Here is a 16,085-nt window from a genome sequence, read left to right as displayed (position 1 = left end):
CCTTCTGACAGCCATTGACTCATAGGTTCAAAGGACTGTCCTCCAAATGTAAAGTAGGGCAACACTGTTAATGTAATAAAGGCAAGATGACATGGGCCTTACAGATACAAAAGTTGTTCAGCTATTTAGATAAATTAAAAGCAAGCAGTTAGTATACAAGTCATTTAAATTGTGAACCTCCTAAAGCTCTTGGATGGCTCAGTCAAATATTTTCATTTCTTGATTTCGGCTCCGGTCATGATCTCAGGCTTGTGAGATGGAGCCCCACATTCAGCAGGGAATCTACTTGAGATTCTCTTTCCCTCTGCCTCTTCCCCTTCCCCTGTGCATGTGCGTTCTATCTCTCTCTCTCTAATAAATAAAATCTTTTTAAAAAAAGTAGAAATTAAACTGAACATCCTTCCTACTCTGATTATGAAGGGGCTTTTTCTAATTCCCACAGTTGTCATGAAAGTGAATTCCATTTTCAACCCCAAATTCTCTCAAAAGCCAGGAAAAATATATTTTCCAACTCTTCAATTATTCACTTTTGTTCCAAGTTAATCAGGCCTGGAGACATTAGATTATTTTAATATTTTAAAACTATTTCCAAATGACCATATGATTGTAGTTTAGTATAATAGGTGTTCTAAGAGAGAAACAGATGAAGTTTTATAGCTATGAATAAAATTTGTTTCTTAGTGTGGAAAAATGACAAGTTTGCAAAACTATTGAAACATTTATTTTTTTCTTTAAAAAAAAAATTTAGAACTATCATTCTTGTAGATTTTATCCCAAGGCCTTTGGAATTAGAACTGGGTCTCTATGCCCATTTTGATTGTTGCACTTATCCAAAAATAGAGTTCATTCTGTTCTTGCAAACGAGATGTTTACAAATGGATGACATGTGCCCACTGTTCAGAAGGCCATCAGTTCTTCAGGTCTGCTGTTCACTTTAATAGAGGGGGTATTTCCTACTTCAGTAATCTCCTACTGCCTTTATATTAGTTTAGCATTCAAGGATGACTTCTGCATTTACTTTTTTTTTTAGAAGCATTATACAAATTTCGTCTTTTTCCCTAAAATTGTTCATGTATTTTTACATTATTCTACTGATTTTACATTATTCTACTGAAAATGAGGTAAGAATTATAAAATGAATAAAAGCATGTAGCAAAGAGTATTTCTGTGAAGTAATATTACAAAATTAATACCAGTATCATGCCAAAAAGATTGTCCTTGTTTCAACTTCTATGGATGTACATTTCCGTGCATTTAATCCAATTGTGCAAAAATGATGTGATGTAAAATGTGTTTTTAAGATGGCCTATTTTCTTGAGAACTCAAGCTATATTAAGTATCCAGTATTCTTCATTTGGGGAACTCACTTTCCTGCAGTTGAAACAAGAGTAGAACTTCAAAACATAAAATCTTACCACGTAATGGGGAGCAAAGGATAAACAAATGAGTGAATATAATAACAAAACATATGAGATACCAAACATCTCTTCATAGTTGTAAAGAGATACTCTGGAGAAAACAGGTAGAAAGTGCTGGGCCACTGGCAGGCATGGAGAGAGGAAACAGCATGAGGTACAAAGTGGAGAACCTGAGGTCTGCTCCCAGCTGAAGGAAATGCACCCTCATTTCCTTACTGTGACCATGAGGATAATACTTCACAAAGCATTTTTATTAGCAAGACTAAATTTAGCGTTGGTGGATGGTAGGCATCCCGTAAGTGATAACTCTGAAGACCATGGAGGTTACTCAGGTAATAATACCTCAAGAAAGAGGTCAAGAGATGCTGTTCATACTGAAGGGGTAAAACATGCTTCCTTTGGGCATGTTGTCACACACTATCATGCTCATTTGTCTTCAAGTAGAATCTGAGGTCTCTTCTTTAAGTCACCTTTTAATCTGTGTGTGGATGTTTTGTCAACACATCTGAGAACAGAAACACTTTGACACAGAGATGCTTAGTCCTTATTTATGTTCTACTCCAGGCAAGTTCCTTCCACTGAAAATCCATGCTGTCTCTGGTTTTTCTCCTGCCTTATCAGCTGACGTATAGAAATAATAGTGATAATATAATACTGTTTTCCTACAAAGTCATCTTCAGAATTTGATTATTCCTTGCTTTGTTTTAACCAAAATGATTAATGGTCTCACAAGAAGTATTTTACCCAAAGTAAATACCAAGTATTTAACCCAAAAAGATAATAGTACTTTATAATTTAAGATTTCTATAGAATTGGTTCCTACATTTCTGCAAGGTTGGAATTATTATTAGTATACCACTTTTACATGCAGGAAGTCTGGGTCTCAGAAGCAGCACGATCAACAGACTCACAAAGCCAGCACCCTGTGCATCTCCAGACCGTGCTGGGGTGAAGCCAAGTGTGCATATGCTGCTCCAGCACCAAGTGATCTAAGGAATCAAAGGCATAGGAGTCCACTTTTTAACTTGTCTAGTGTGAAATGCATGTTGTGATATATGCCACGATATACTCTGATTTGTAATCTGCCCCACCCCACTTTACAACCTAAATCTCTCCTTTTTTTGATAAGTTTTGAAGAAATTAACAAATGCCATATCTATTTTATTAGACATTTGATCTTACATAACTTTACAATATTCTCTTGCTCTAATCATTATCATCATCATATGCAAACCTTCATTTTGTTGTCTTCACTTTTTTCTTCTCATTCATTCATGAAATATTTATTGAGCAAAGATTGACACATGATTCTTGGCTATCATATTCTATTTGACCATTCAAAAAGGTTACCCAGACATGGATCCTATCCTTAAGAAGTGTATAGTTAGCAATCAGAGAGGTAAAAATGAACTGAGCCCTTTTTTCCCCTCTAAGCACATAGAAATTCTGCATTTAAAAAAGAAAGGCTTAAATATATAGGGAAGCCTAAAAGGAGGGAAAAAAAACGAAAAACAAAAAAAAAATAAATAAAATAAAAAAACAGGTGCAAGAAGAGGGAATTCACAGCCAGAGTGGTTTAACTTGGAGCTAAAGCTATATAGTTGGCCCATTGACTAGTGAATGTAGGTAAATACCTTAGGGATGGATATTAGAACACAAATGGCAACAAGAGATAAGAACCAAGAACGTAACTCCAGCAAGGCTGGGCCTGAAATGGAGCCTCTTGCATAAAACCATGGCTCTGCAATGATTTCATTTTCTCCTAACACGGACAGTAAAACTCAACGTGCCAGCCAGCCCAGGGACATGACAGGGAAGCTGAAAGAAATCAGAAACAAGCCTATATCACATCAAATGTGGAGTCTAAATTTAAACTACACAAGTCTTGCAAAAAGCATTTAAGCTTAGAAATTAGCATAAAAACTGGTCCGAAACAAGTGAAATGCTTATACCCCTGACAGTTATGAATGCTGAAACTTCCTATAGAGTCCCTTCCATAGGGCAGTGCCCCTGGGACTCAGCCAGGCCAAACAGTACATGTTAGGCATGCAGATTAGCATCCCAAAAAGTTAAACAAACAAAAGAATCTGAAAGAAACTTGGAAATAAACATGTTAAAAGTACTTAGAGATATAATAAGTAAAGACATAATTTAGAAAACAAAGATACAATAGCTAGAAAGTAAGGAATACCTTATGGAAAATAAGAGGTATCTGAGAATAAAACTAAATAGAGTATTTCTAGGCACCTAGACATGAAAAATATTGTCATTAAAACACTGTAGACATTAAACATATTAGACACAGAAAAATATATATATATATAGTTAGAGATCTGAGAAAATCACCTAGAATATAGTCCAGAGAGATAAATGATAGAACTTTGAAAGGAAGGTTGATGTGAAAGACCTAGCAAGAAGGTACAATGTGCTGCTGACAGGAGTTCAAAAAGAAAGAATAACAGGGATGGGATGGGGGTGATACTTGAAGAAACAATGTGTAAGGACATTTCAGAACCGAACAAATACCTGTGCCTTCAAATCAAATAGGGATATTAGGTCCTGAGCAGGAGAAAAAGATTATTCTGCACTCAGGTACTTCAGAATGAAACTGCAGACATCAAATAAACAGGGAATTTGGGGTAAGCTACCGAAGAGAAAACTGCGGGTTACCTGTAAAAGAATGACAACTAGACTAACAAGAACTTTTCCATAAGCAGCTATGAAGGCCCACTGTACTGGAACAGTCTCTTCAAAGTACTGAAGGCAATTATCTATCAAGCTGCAAATCGATAACTTTGTAAAGAATGAAGGTAAAAAGATTTTCAGACAAATCAAGACTGAAAGACTTGAGCTTTCAATGACTGACCACTGTTGAAAGAATTATGTAAACATATTCTTTAATATGTAAGACATCAAACCCAGAAGTATGGAGTAAAATACAAGAAACAATGGGGACTGAAGAAACACATGGATACTGTGACAGATGAGATGTATGGGTATGAAGAGAGAAGGGCTGATTTCAGGGAAGATGTGAAAACAGATATTTAAATTCTAAAGAGCTCTAACAAGGAGAACTAGAAGCAGTAGACCAAAGACATTCTATTTTTTTGTTTGCTTGTTTCTCATGGAAAAGCTTTTGATTAACTTTTGACTTTTAAATATGCAAATTTACAACTTGATAATTATTTAAAGAGTAAAAATGTAATCCAGAACTGGAGCAAAGAAGGGGATTTTTTAAAAGCTGAATTAAGCCAGTAAAAGGAAGGAAGCTGGAAAGAAAGAAAAGGAAGGAAGGAAGGAAGGAAGGAAGGAAGGAAGGAAGGAAGGAAGGAAGGAAGGAAGGAAGGGAAAGAAAGAAAAGAAAGAAAAGAAAGAAAGAAAGAAAGAAAGAAAGAAAGAAAGAAAGAAAGAAAGAAGAGAAAAGAAAGAAAAGAAGAAAGTTAAAATGGTAGAAAAATTCATTACCCTCAGTAATCATGATCAAGGAAAACAGATTAAACAGTTTTTAAAATACACAGACTCCTATTTTTTAAATCCAATTTTTTGCTGCTTATAAGAGATGTGTGAAATATAATTATTTGGGAAATTTGAAAATAAAGGATTTTTTTTAAAAAAGGCATACCAGGCAAATTCTAAGGAAAGAGCAGAAGAAAGTAAGACAGGAAGGAAGAAAGGAAGAAAAAATTAATATCAGACAAAATTTTGAAGGCAAAAAAATACTAGGATTAAAGATGGTGTTAACTTAGTGATGGAAGGCTTACAGTAAATTGGTTGTAAAGATATGAAGAGACAAATCACCAAAGAAGAAACCCAAATGGTCCTAAAACATTTGAAAAATGTTCAGCCTACTGGTGTGAATGGAAATGCAAATAAAAGCACCAGTGGAGCTATCCTTTCAACCCCCATCAGCTGGCAACAAATTTTAAATTGGATAATGACAAGTACTGGTAGGGGTGTGGAATAAAAAGGAAATTCTTATTTCTTACTGGTTGGAATGAAAGCAGCAGATGTGCACTGATCGGTGACTCAGCAATTCCGCTCTCATTCTGTATCCTAGATTAATGCACTAGGATGTTCCTTGGGCATCATTCGTAATAACGATAAGAGAAAACAATCCAAGTGGCCATCGGTAGTGGGATGGATAAGTAGGTGGTGATATATTCAAACAAATGAAACTTGCATCAGTGAAAATGAATTAATTTACAGTTACTTGTACTAAAATGGTTACATCTCAGAATTACAACATTGAATAAAAGTAAATTGCAGGAGGATGTGCATATCTTATTTTAAATTTACATAAAGCAGGTACTATATGCTGGTTTTATAGATACATAGATGTGGTAGTAAAATACATACACCTGAGAGGAAATGGTAGTTTCCCCAAAGTGGGCGGTTCCCTTCTTGAATGAAGATGGATGGGAACCGGGAGGAAGAGAGAGCAGAGCGTATCTCTGCCATGTTTAATTTTTGAAGATCTGAAATAAATATAACAAAAATACTAGCATTTATTTACATTTCAGATGCAGACACTCCTGCTATTATTCTGTGTGTATATGTGTTTAAAACATTTACATAATTAAAAGTATCTTCTCAGTTATGGAAGACAAAAGACATACAATAATAATGCAGAGAAAATGTTCCGTGTTCTGTTAATGGGCTTTATACAGGTGGCTTTCAGAGCTGAGATGAAAGGGATTTCTGACAATGAGGGGAACCCGAAAATGCATCCTGAGAGAGGCCCAGTATTGCTGTCCTACAGACTCCCACCTGCTATCAGTCACCCTTGGAAATATATCAACCGTCATGACTTCTTTTTCTGTTTCTTTGGCCTTTATCAAGTCCAAAGTCCATTTCACTTACTAAATTCTGGCCATCATAAAGCAGTAGTTACCCAAGACCTCCCAAAAGATTTATTACTTTGAGAAAGAAAATCTTAAAAACTGACTGATGTTTTGCTTACTTCTCATGGAAAGAGACGATGACTTCTGTTATATAATGTAGTTTTTATGGAAACATTTGGGGGCACCTGGGTGGCTCAATCGGTTGAGCGTCTGAATCTTGGTTTTGGCACAGGTCATGAGCTCATGGGTTGTGGGATCGAGCCCTGGGTTGGGCTTTGTGCTCAGTGGGGGGGTCTGCTGGAAGATTCTCTCCCTCTGCCCCCTATCCCCCACTAATATGCATGCTCGTTTGCACTCTCTCTCTCTCTCAAATAAATAAATCTTTAAAAACAAAAGAAAAAGAAACCAAATTTGGATTTGGTGGGAGGAAAGGATTAGTTGATTGTCCAAGTGGAAACATGCTTATATTGCCCCAAACTCCTGACAGTGGAAATGTTGGGGTTCAAAGCTGAGAGCCAAGAAGGAATCCTTGAGACATCTTCAGTACAAAAAGGTGGTTTTATTAAAGCATAGGGACAGGATCTGTGGGCAGAAAGAGTTGCACCGTGGTCATGAGGAGTGGCCCGTTACATACTTTCAAGTTGGGAGGGGGTTAGGCATAGCATAAGTCTCTAAGGAATTTTGGAGGGGAGGTTTCCAGAACCTTGAGGGGGCTAACTATTGTTGGGAAAATGTCATTTATTACCGTCTAGTAAAACCTTCATTGTGAGAGCCTTCAGATGTATATCAGTGGGCCATGTGCTTGGGGGATGATTGCCAACATGTATCTTGGGGTGGGTAGAGATAAAGGAAGTTTCCAAAGGAATTTTTTATATTAAAATAGACTTACAGGATCCTGGGGCTTCAGGATAATGTTAAGCTAAGATTGCCTTTTGCCCTTAACAAAGTATTAACATCGAGGCAGTTGACTCCCTAGAGGAATGTCACTTTGCCTGTTTCAAGGACTTGTCAGTGGGCTGTAGGTAATAAGGAAATTTAATTTTTTCTTTTGCCTTTGTTTCCCACACTGCTTTTTCCCTTTATCAGAAATATTCTATTCAAGGTTCTCCAATTGCAAAATTTTGTTCAATTTCCTTTTTAAATGTGCTGCTGCAAATAGTTCATGTTTTATGACCTCTCTAAGGGGGGTCCCTATGGAAATAAAAGTGGCATCACTATCCTGTGTTCACAGCATCTAGTACAGTTTGTCAGAATACTAAGGGCTTGGGGACACCTGGGATGGCTCAGTGGTTGAGTGTCTGCCTTTGGCTCTGGGCGTGATCCCGGGGTTCCAGGATCGAGTCCCACATTAGGCTTCCCACAAGGAGCCTGCTTCTCCCTCTGCCTGTGTCTCTGCCTCTCTCTCTCTCTCTCTGTTTCTCATGAATAAGTAAATAAAATCTTAGAAAAAAAAAGAATAGTAAAGGCTTGGTATCTCTAGCGGAAAAGGAATAGACGTTTGCGGGCTTCCCCCACATCATGGCAGCCTCTCTGCTCCGTGAATGATCTCACTATATAACACAACAAGATCAGACATCATTACTCTTGACATAAAATGAAATAATGGCACCCTTTGAAAAAGTTTGGTTTCTGTGCTTCTGACACAGTGTTGCAGGGTACTAGGAAATAGCATGGCAGTGTTGGTCTAGAAGCAATTTACCAGTCAGTGTAAAAGGCATTTAACTTGTCTTTGGATACCTATTTGCTCCATGTTGAAGCAAAAGGGAAACTCTGACTCAGATCCCTTATTAAGGTGCCTTGGGCCACCTGTCTGGGTTTGATAATGAGCCCTGTATTCTCAGATTTTTTTTTTCATTTCCTTTGCAGAGAGAAGATGCATCAGTCTGCCATGTATGAACTATGCCAGGGGATGCACCAAATCAGCCTTCAGTTCGTTCGACTGCAGCTCACCTTTGAAGAGTACACTATAATGAAAGTTCTGCTGCTGCTAAGCACAAGTAAGATGATGTCCACTTGGGTACTTTTTATTGTCAGATAATCTTACCTCTTAGGAGATTAGCCTATTTACAGTGTTGGGTTGTTGGTATAAAAAAAAAATTGAGGAGATAGGATGCTTGGGTGGCTCAGGGTGTGATCCTAGTAGCTCACTAGTTTCAATTCTGGGATCGAGTCTCACATCGGGCTTCCTGCAGGGAGCCTGCTTCTCCCTCTGCCTATGTCTCTGCCTCTCTCTCTCTATGTCTCTCATGAGTAAATAAATAAAATCTTTTAAAAAAAATTCAGGAGATGGGAGAGAGGCTTTGGTCTTTGGTGAACTAAGTTACTTGGAGAACATGAGGCTTTGGGCAAAGAAAGGGCATATTCCTTTATTTCTTCATCCATCTGACCACTAAATATTTGTTAAGCATCTTATACATACGGTAGGATTAGGCAATTCATCTACTACAAGGGTGAATGAGGTGCAGGTTCTGCCCTCATGGAGTTTCACTATAAGATAAATTCAAAGATACTTTTAATATGTTGTTGAAAGGGATTATCCAGTCATGATAGAAGATAAAGAGTGTCCTGGTGGCTCAAAAAAGGGAAGAGCATGTTTGGTTCTGGGAGTCAGGAAGGGATTCACAGTGAAGCTGAATCTTGGGGAGCTTTGCAAGGGTTATAGATGGGATATGAGGTCTGAGATGGCATTCCTATCAAGGGACGCGGCGATGTGAGGGAGTGCGGGAAAGCATATCCAGACATTAGAATTTGTTTCTGGGAGAAGTGTTTTGCCCTTTAATTTTTTTTTCTTATGTATGTATTCATTTAATTTTTCAAGGTGCACAAGGTGATGTTGGGTTGGAGAGGAGTGGGGAATAAGGTTGGGATGGAGGTTGGGTGGGCCAGGATATTCAATGTCTGTTAAAACACTTGACCTTCACTGGGTGGGCAGAGGATTGCAGCACAGCAGGCTTTGAGCAGTGGGGTGACATGACCGAAGCTGTGTTTTGTGCCTCTATGAAAATGTACCTGGTAGTAGACTGGATTATATGGGAAAGAGAGGGAGAGGCAGAGAGGCAAAGATGGAGAATTTAGCTGGATTAGAAGCCCAGAGAACTGCTATGAGGCTTTTGAAATAATGGCCATAATGATGGTGGTCAGTGGTATGATGGACAGGAACAAATGCATTCAAGGAACATGCCAAGACTGGCAACTGATGAGAAAACGGGTTGGGGTCAGAGGTAATAGGTTTTTGAGCACAGAGAAATGACTAGGATGGCAGTGTTACCATTAAAAGGAATATGTTAATGTTGCGACTTGGAGAAGATTTGGTGGGAGTTTTACAGAATGAGTTCCATTTTAGATGGGTTAATTTTCAGATGCATCCTGATAGGCCAGAAGATGGGGAGAATTTGGGACTGGCACTCAGAAGACAGATCTGAGTATTGAGAAATAATCATGAAATTATGCCTATGGCAAACTGTCATCAAAACTAAAATGGTGAGTGAGGTTGCCAGGGCACAGAAAGACAAGGAACGGTCCAGTCGAGTACATGAGTGGAGGATGGCAGGGCTGAAGAGGCAGAGATGGGACTCCAGAGAGGCAGGGAAACTGGGAGCCAAGGGCTGTTTTCCAAAAGGGGCATGACCAACAGCAGAGCTTCCTGAGGAAAAGTTGAGAGCGCAGAAAGAAGCCTACTAGAGTTGACCATTAGACACCAGGCAGGTGCCAGATGGCCAGGGACTTGCAGATTGATGGGAAGCCTTTTTAGGCTTCTGGAACCAAGTGTGAGAGTAGAGCAGTTGATGACTTAAGGTGCCACAGAAACAAGACAGGACAGGACTAGCCTTGGCAAGGATGTTGAGCGCTTCTTCCTCGGGCAATGGCACAGACATTTTCAAACCAAGGGGAGGGAATTTGGGGAAGTTCACATCAGTTGAGACAAAGACAAGAATGATGGTCGGAGGCGGTATGGAGAAGAAATCTCCAAGCCAAGCCCTGTGGCCACTGAGGAAGCAGAGAAACATTCTGGGTGCCAAGGATGCCGGGCCGAGAGCTTGGACTTCAGAGGAGGAGAGCTGGTTGAGTGACCATCTGGAAGCAGGAAAGAGAATCCAGTGCGTGTCCAGCCCTCCCTTGGCTCACGAGTCAGGGGCAGTTCTCAGTAGAGTCATTTGGGGGCAGCGGCATCACTGGCCAAGGTCACAGGACTGAAGGGGTCGGAAGGCGTGTTATTTCCCGCAAAGAGGGACTGGGCCTGAGGAGGGGTTACCCTGAATCAAGGAGTGACAAGAGCGGGGAGAGGAGCCGCCTTGCCTGTGGAGAGCATCTGCCTCCCTGTGCTCAGCGCCTCCGTTTTCGCGGGGTGTGCCATGCATCCTCCGCGTGCGGGCCTCAGACAACCCTGTGACCCTGGTAAGCCGTCCTAAGCTAACAAAAAGGAGGCACACAGGCGTGTGCGTTCAGTGGCCTGTGTGAGTTCGAACTCGGACCCTTCCCGCCAGCGTGGTCCCGGCTCCCCCCGCAGGAGGCCAGCAGGGGGCAGCGGGCAGCCTGGGCCAGGTGCGGCCCACTCGCAGCTGTGTTTTGTTTGGCCAGCACAGGTATTTTAGGTTGCTTTTGGCCTTTTGTCTTGTTTTATTTTCATTGACTTCGACTGCCCAAGGCAGGGCATGTTCTCTCCAGTTTGCCACAGGCCCTGCCATTCCTCACTAATCACACTCAGCCGAGGTCCGAGGTCCGGTAGGGTTGTGTTCGCAGCCCCTCATCTACAGGCCCGGAGCCACGCTCTTTCTCCCTACTCAGCTCTTCCTCAGGGTCTCTGATGCTCCTGATTTGTCCTTTGTGGAATATAACCTTGGAAATAGAATCTTTAAATTCGGTGACAGTGATTTTATTCCCCTGTCCAAGCTATGTCATTACCCATCACTGCCTTGAAAAATGTGTAAAGTATAGGTCTAGACGTAGATAGATCAGATGGGTGATAGAATTGAAATGAAAAATGCGTGTGATACTGATTCTCTATACATTTTGACTACTCAATCTTAATTGGTGTCTTATCCTTTTATGCCATTTAATCAGCCTGTAATCAATCCTGATACCGTTTTGAAGCTACCCGATTTAATTTATTAGCTTCCAAATAGCTCGGTATTTTCAATTCTGATTTTTGTAAATGCAGGAAAAGCAAAATAAAAAGGCAGGAAAACATAAGAATTGTATGAGTTATAGAGCTGCAGGCTTTAGTAAGCTTATTTTGCTGATCTATGAGAGAATGTGTTAAGATTTTTCTTTAGGATGTTAAATGGCACATCTGATTCCAGTGTATCAAGAAAGTTTTTAGCAATGACACTGAGAGAATCTCATGTTCTTAATGCTTATGGAGGAAAACAGACAAACCTCTACCCTAGTTGTCTCTTTGCTCTTCTCCAGCCGATAGATTTTGGATAGTTTCCAGCAGCCCTGCTGCATTTAATAAGTAAATTCAGAAAATCTGGGCAAACCTCCAGAATTTGAGGTTTTGCTTAAATTCTCTTTATTTGTGGGTTTGTTTCAACTTCTAAAAAATCTGGCTTGGAAATTGGTATAATATATTTTCAGTTACAGCAATAATATATAAGTAATATTTGACACAAATCGTTTGTAATCTTGAGAATTTCTGATACAGAACTATCCATATGAAGATCTTTGATTATTCTTAGTAGATATATCAAATAGTAGTGAACTATAGTAGTGAAATTTATTCACCCCAGTCTAATTTTAGGTAATTTTTTAATGTATAGGATGATATCCCTAAATATCCATATTGAAAACCAAAAGATGTACTCCATGATATTTTATAACTTAACAGAAATAAATATTAACCTGTGTGTAGACACTATTTGCAAAGTATTTGCAAACTTGCAGTTTCTTTCAGAAAGTTTTAAGTTAACATTAAAATCTTGGTAGAAGGTAGAGCTATAGTTTTACTATTAACATCCTGGTTATTACCATCCTTCATATTTTTTATACTTTAAAAACATGGCTTTATTTTTAAAGAAAACAAACTATTTGTTATATAATGGATGGCATTTAACTTTTAATGTGAATGTCAAATATTTGAAACCACAGCTAATATTGTGGCAGCCTCAGGAATGCGTGCAGTTGCTATTAGGGGTTTATTTTTTCCCCACAGAAATAGACTTAGATAAACCACAAATCAAAAGCCTCAACAATTAAATTCAAGGAGACTATTACCATAATATGTGAATTTAATTTGTAATATAGTCCTTAGATAATCCATATTTTTATACAAGACAACAGGGTTTAATTTGGAAACTGGTATTCTCAGCTTCCAGGATTCTCATAATAGTCAAAAATGTACTTAGCCATTCTAAAAGGCTGACAACCCAAGTAAATTATTATCTATCCCACCTATGACAAATTAGCAACATGCTGTATAATTAAGAAGTGAAAGTAAAAGCAGTTTCAAACTCTGAACATTAATTTCACAAGATGAATTTTCTTGAGGTCTTCATCTCCTAAAAATAAAGTTCTTAAGTGATTTTATTTTTCAAAGTTAAAGCATGCACATAACTATCAGATAACTATTTATTAGCTCTAGTAGATAAAAGCAAACATGTAAGGTAGATTTTCTGAGGGGATACCTTAGTTTACACTCTGCCCTATACTTCTTTCCAGAACGATTCCCAGCACAGGAGCACCTTCTGTCCATAACTGCTTTCACATGTATCCTGGGAAAAAGCATCTCCTTTCAGCAGGTCACAGAAACACTTGATATGTTTCCAAGCTCTAAATTCCAAAATACTGTTTCTAAGTGAGACTTTTTCTTATTTAAAATTAAAAGCCAACCACTACATAAAAGAAAACATGATCCTTGATTTTTTACTTTCTCAAAGAAAAGGAGGAACATGGTTTATTCTCTTTGAAAGTTATAGATTTTGCCTTACATGCACAGCCACTGTGATGTTACTCCTTTGCACACACAAACCAGTGTGCACACCCACCCCTTGGTCTCCTGGGAGGCCACATGACAGCAACCCCACTGATCATGTGATCCGGGCCCAAAGAAAATGCAAAGTGCTTCTCAGCATGCCTTCCTTCCCCCCTGGTAGATGGCCAGTCTCCCCAAGTGTCTTTGATATCTGACTTTGAATATAGAGATGTCGCTTGCTAATTCTAGCCCCAGTTTAGATCATCTGTGGCTCTTCTAGTTGTCCTGGAAAATCAAAGTATATTTTCTTACCTCTGAAGTATTGGCAAGTTAGGATCATAAAACACTTCAATGGCAGGCCACAAGGCATTGTAGCATTGTGACTGAGAGACAGGCTTTGGAAATAGACCTAGGTTTCTACCCCCTTCTCTGCCACACATTTATTGTGTCTTTGGGCAGGATTAAACCTCCAGTCTTCACTTTTGTCATCTGTAAAATGAGGATACCATAACGATTATGTCATAAAACTGAGGTAAAGATCAAGTTACTATATGCAAGGTTAATATACACCCAATAAATAGCAGTTATTGTTCTTTTGTATATGGATGGGCACAAGAATTTACCAATAGATAACTGCCATATTTGTTCACAAATGTAACTAATTGAGATTCAGTATCAATCGAAAAGTGTGAGCCTAAAAACCTCAAAATATTCTACACCATTTAACTGCTGCAATGCTGCTGTTTTCCATTCTGGGGACTTACATGTCTGTATTCCTTAAACACAGTTCCAAAGGACGGCCTCAAAAGCCAGGCTGCATTTGAAGAAATGAGGACAAATTACATCAAAGAACTGAGGAAGATGGTAACTAAGTGTCCCAGCAACTCTGGGCAGAGCTGGCAAAGGTTCTACCAACTGACCAAGCTTCTGGACTCCATGCATGATGTAAGTAGAGCCTTCATGCCTGTTAAATGAAGGATAAACAGTCACACCGTATTGACCCAACAAAACTGGAGAGGTGAGAGAGAGTTCTAAGGGATTCAAGAAAAATAGGGACAGATTATCCAGTAGGAGGCAGCAAGACTTGAGAATTGATTAGGAAGGAGATTTTCTTCAGATCACCTCATGTGGAGTAAAGGGTGTGACTCTCTTCCATTCTGAGCAGGATGAGAGGTGCCGGGTACCATAATGGCTAAACCCCAGGGTCCTGGGCCAGGGAAGGCCCTCATATTTGCTACAGGTGTCAGATCAAGTTTCACATTTCTGCTTACAATTTAGGAGATGTTTGGTTACTAAAAATGTTTGCTTTAACATTGCATAAATAGTGTTCATCTTCTACAACTGTTAATCTAATAACACAATCTTTCCAAAATATTATTAGTGGTCCAGGGCCAACTTGGATCATCTCAGTCTTTGCCAAATTTTGAATCCTATATTCATTCTTCACAGGAGACACCTTTCTTGCCTTCTGTAAATATAGAAAGTAAATTTTGAGCTTGTTTCTAAATTAATCAATTTTAGATGTAGTCTAGGTGTTTGTTAGTTTCTACAAAATATTGATTTGGTTAATTTGCTTTGTTATGTTATTTGAAATATGCTTTTTTCACTTTGCAAGCAGTTTTCTGTAGTTCTGGCTCAAAAAAAAAAGTTGTACGCAATCATGCTGCTTTAGTTTCTTATGTTTGTGAGGTTTTCATACTTTCTTTTGGAAAATTTAATGCCATATAATTTGGATTTTTTGTTTTTTTTTTTATTTAAAAAATTTTTTTAATTGGAGTTCAATTTGCCAACATATAGCATAACACCCAGTGCTCATCCTGCCAAGTGCCCCCCTCATTGCCCATCACCCAGTCACCCCAACCCCCTGCCCACTTCCCCTTCCACTACCCCTTGTTCATTTCCCAGAGTTAGGTGTCTCTCATGTTTTGTCACCCTCACTGATATTTTCACTCATTTTCTCTCCTTTCCCTTTATTTTATTCCCTTTCACTAATTTTTATATTCCCCAAATGAATGAGACCATATAATGTTTGTCCTTCCCGATTGACTTATTTCACTCAGCATAATACCCTCCAAGTCCCTCCACATCAAAGCAAATAGTGGGTATTTGTCGTTTCTAATGGCTGAGGAATATTCCATTGTGTACATAGACCACATCTTCTTTATCCATTCATCTTTCGATGGACACCAAGGCTCCTTCCACAGTTTGGCTATTGTGGACATTGCTGCTAGAAACATTGGGGTGCAGGTGTCCCGACGTTTCACTGCATCTGTATCTTTGGGGTAAATCCCCAGCAGTGCAATTGCTGGGTCGTAGGGCAGGTCTATTTTTAACTCTTTGAGGAGCCTCCACACAGTTTTCCAGAGTGGCTGCACCAGTTTCAGCCCATATGATTTGTTTAAGAAATTCTTTCTCAAATACTTCCCTGCTTTTCAGAAAAATGTTGCCAGGCTCCATGGCTAGTATTATAATAGTACTCCTATTGAAATCATGAGTCATCCTTTAAAATTTTGTTTATGCCAGTGAAATGATATGATGTCTCTGTGGTCTGATTGATAAAGAACGTCACTTTCCAGTGTTTTACACTGAGGACTCTGAACATACCACATTGATTTTGCTTTCTCTCAACTTTTCATACATTGTTAAGTCATATTCCCACAAGGTGAATTCATTGATAATTTTGCTAATTATTAGTGGCCTAAAGAGTATGATTTAATGGAAAATCTTAGGACTAAGATGATGGCAAATGCAGCTGTAGAGAGACCGCAACTCTGTTAACTCACACAGAGAACAAAAGAAACCAGAGCCTGGAGCATAGGCCACCTATAGGAGAACAGGTAGTAGATGTACTTTCTTCTGTCAACTTTGTTGAAAACCCTTTATTGTGGACTCAGAACAGACTCTTGGTTTCTTTCT

General features: G+C 39.0%; 1 protein-coding gene across 6 annotated transcripts in view; it reads left to right on the top strand.

Annotated features, from left to right (window-relative positions):
- NR3C2 (nuclear receptor subfamily 3 group C member 2) overlaps positions 1-16,085 on the top strand; it is a 329,732-nt gene that overhangs the window by 280,427 nt on the left and 33,220 nt on the right. For all 6 annotated transcript variants that reach the window (XM_077846296.1, XM_077846294.1, XM_077846293.1 and 3 more), the window contains 2 exons: positions 8,126-8,256; positions 13,957-14,114. In XM_077846296.1, coding sequence (XP_077702422.1) covers positions 8,126-8,256; positions 13,957-14,114 — 289 coding nt within the window. The remainder of the gene's footprint in view (positions 1-8,125; positions 8,257-13,956; positions 14,115-16,085) is intronic.

The sequence above is a fragment of the Canis aureus genome, chromosome 13 (assembly GCF_053574225.1).
Source record: "Canis aureus isolate CA01 chromosome 13, VMU_Caureus_v.1.0, whole genome shotgun sequence".
Classification (NCBI taxonomy): domain Eukaryota; kingdom Metazoa; phylum Chordata; class Mammalia; order Carnivora; family Canidae; genus Canis; species Canis aureus.
The sequence above is the reverse complement of the archived record's forward strand: the minus strand, read 5'-3'. Positions and strand labels throughout refer to the sequence as shown.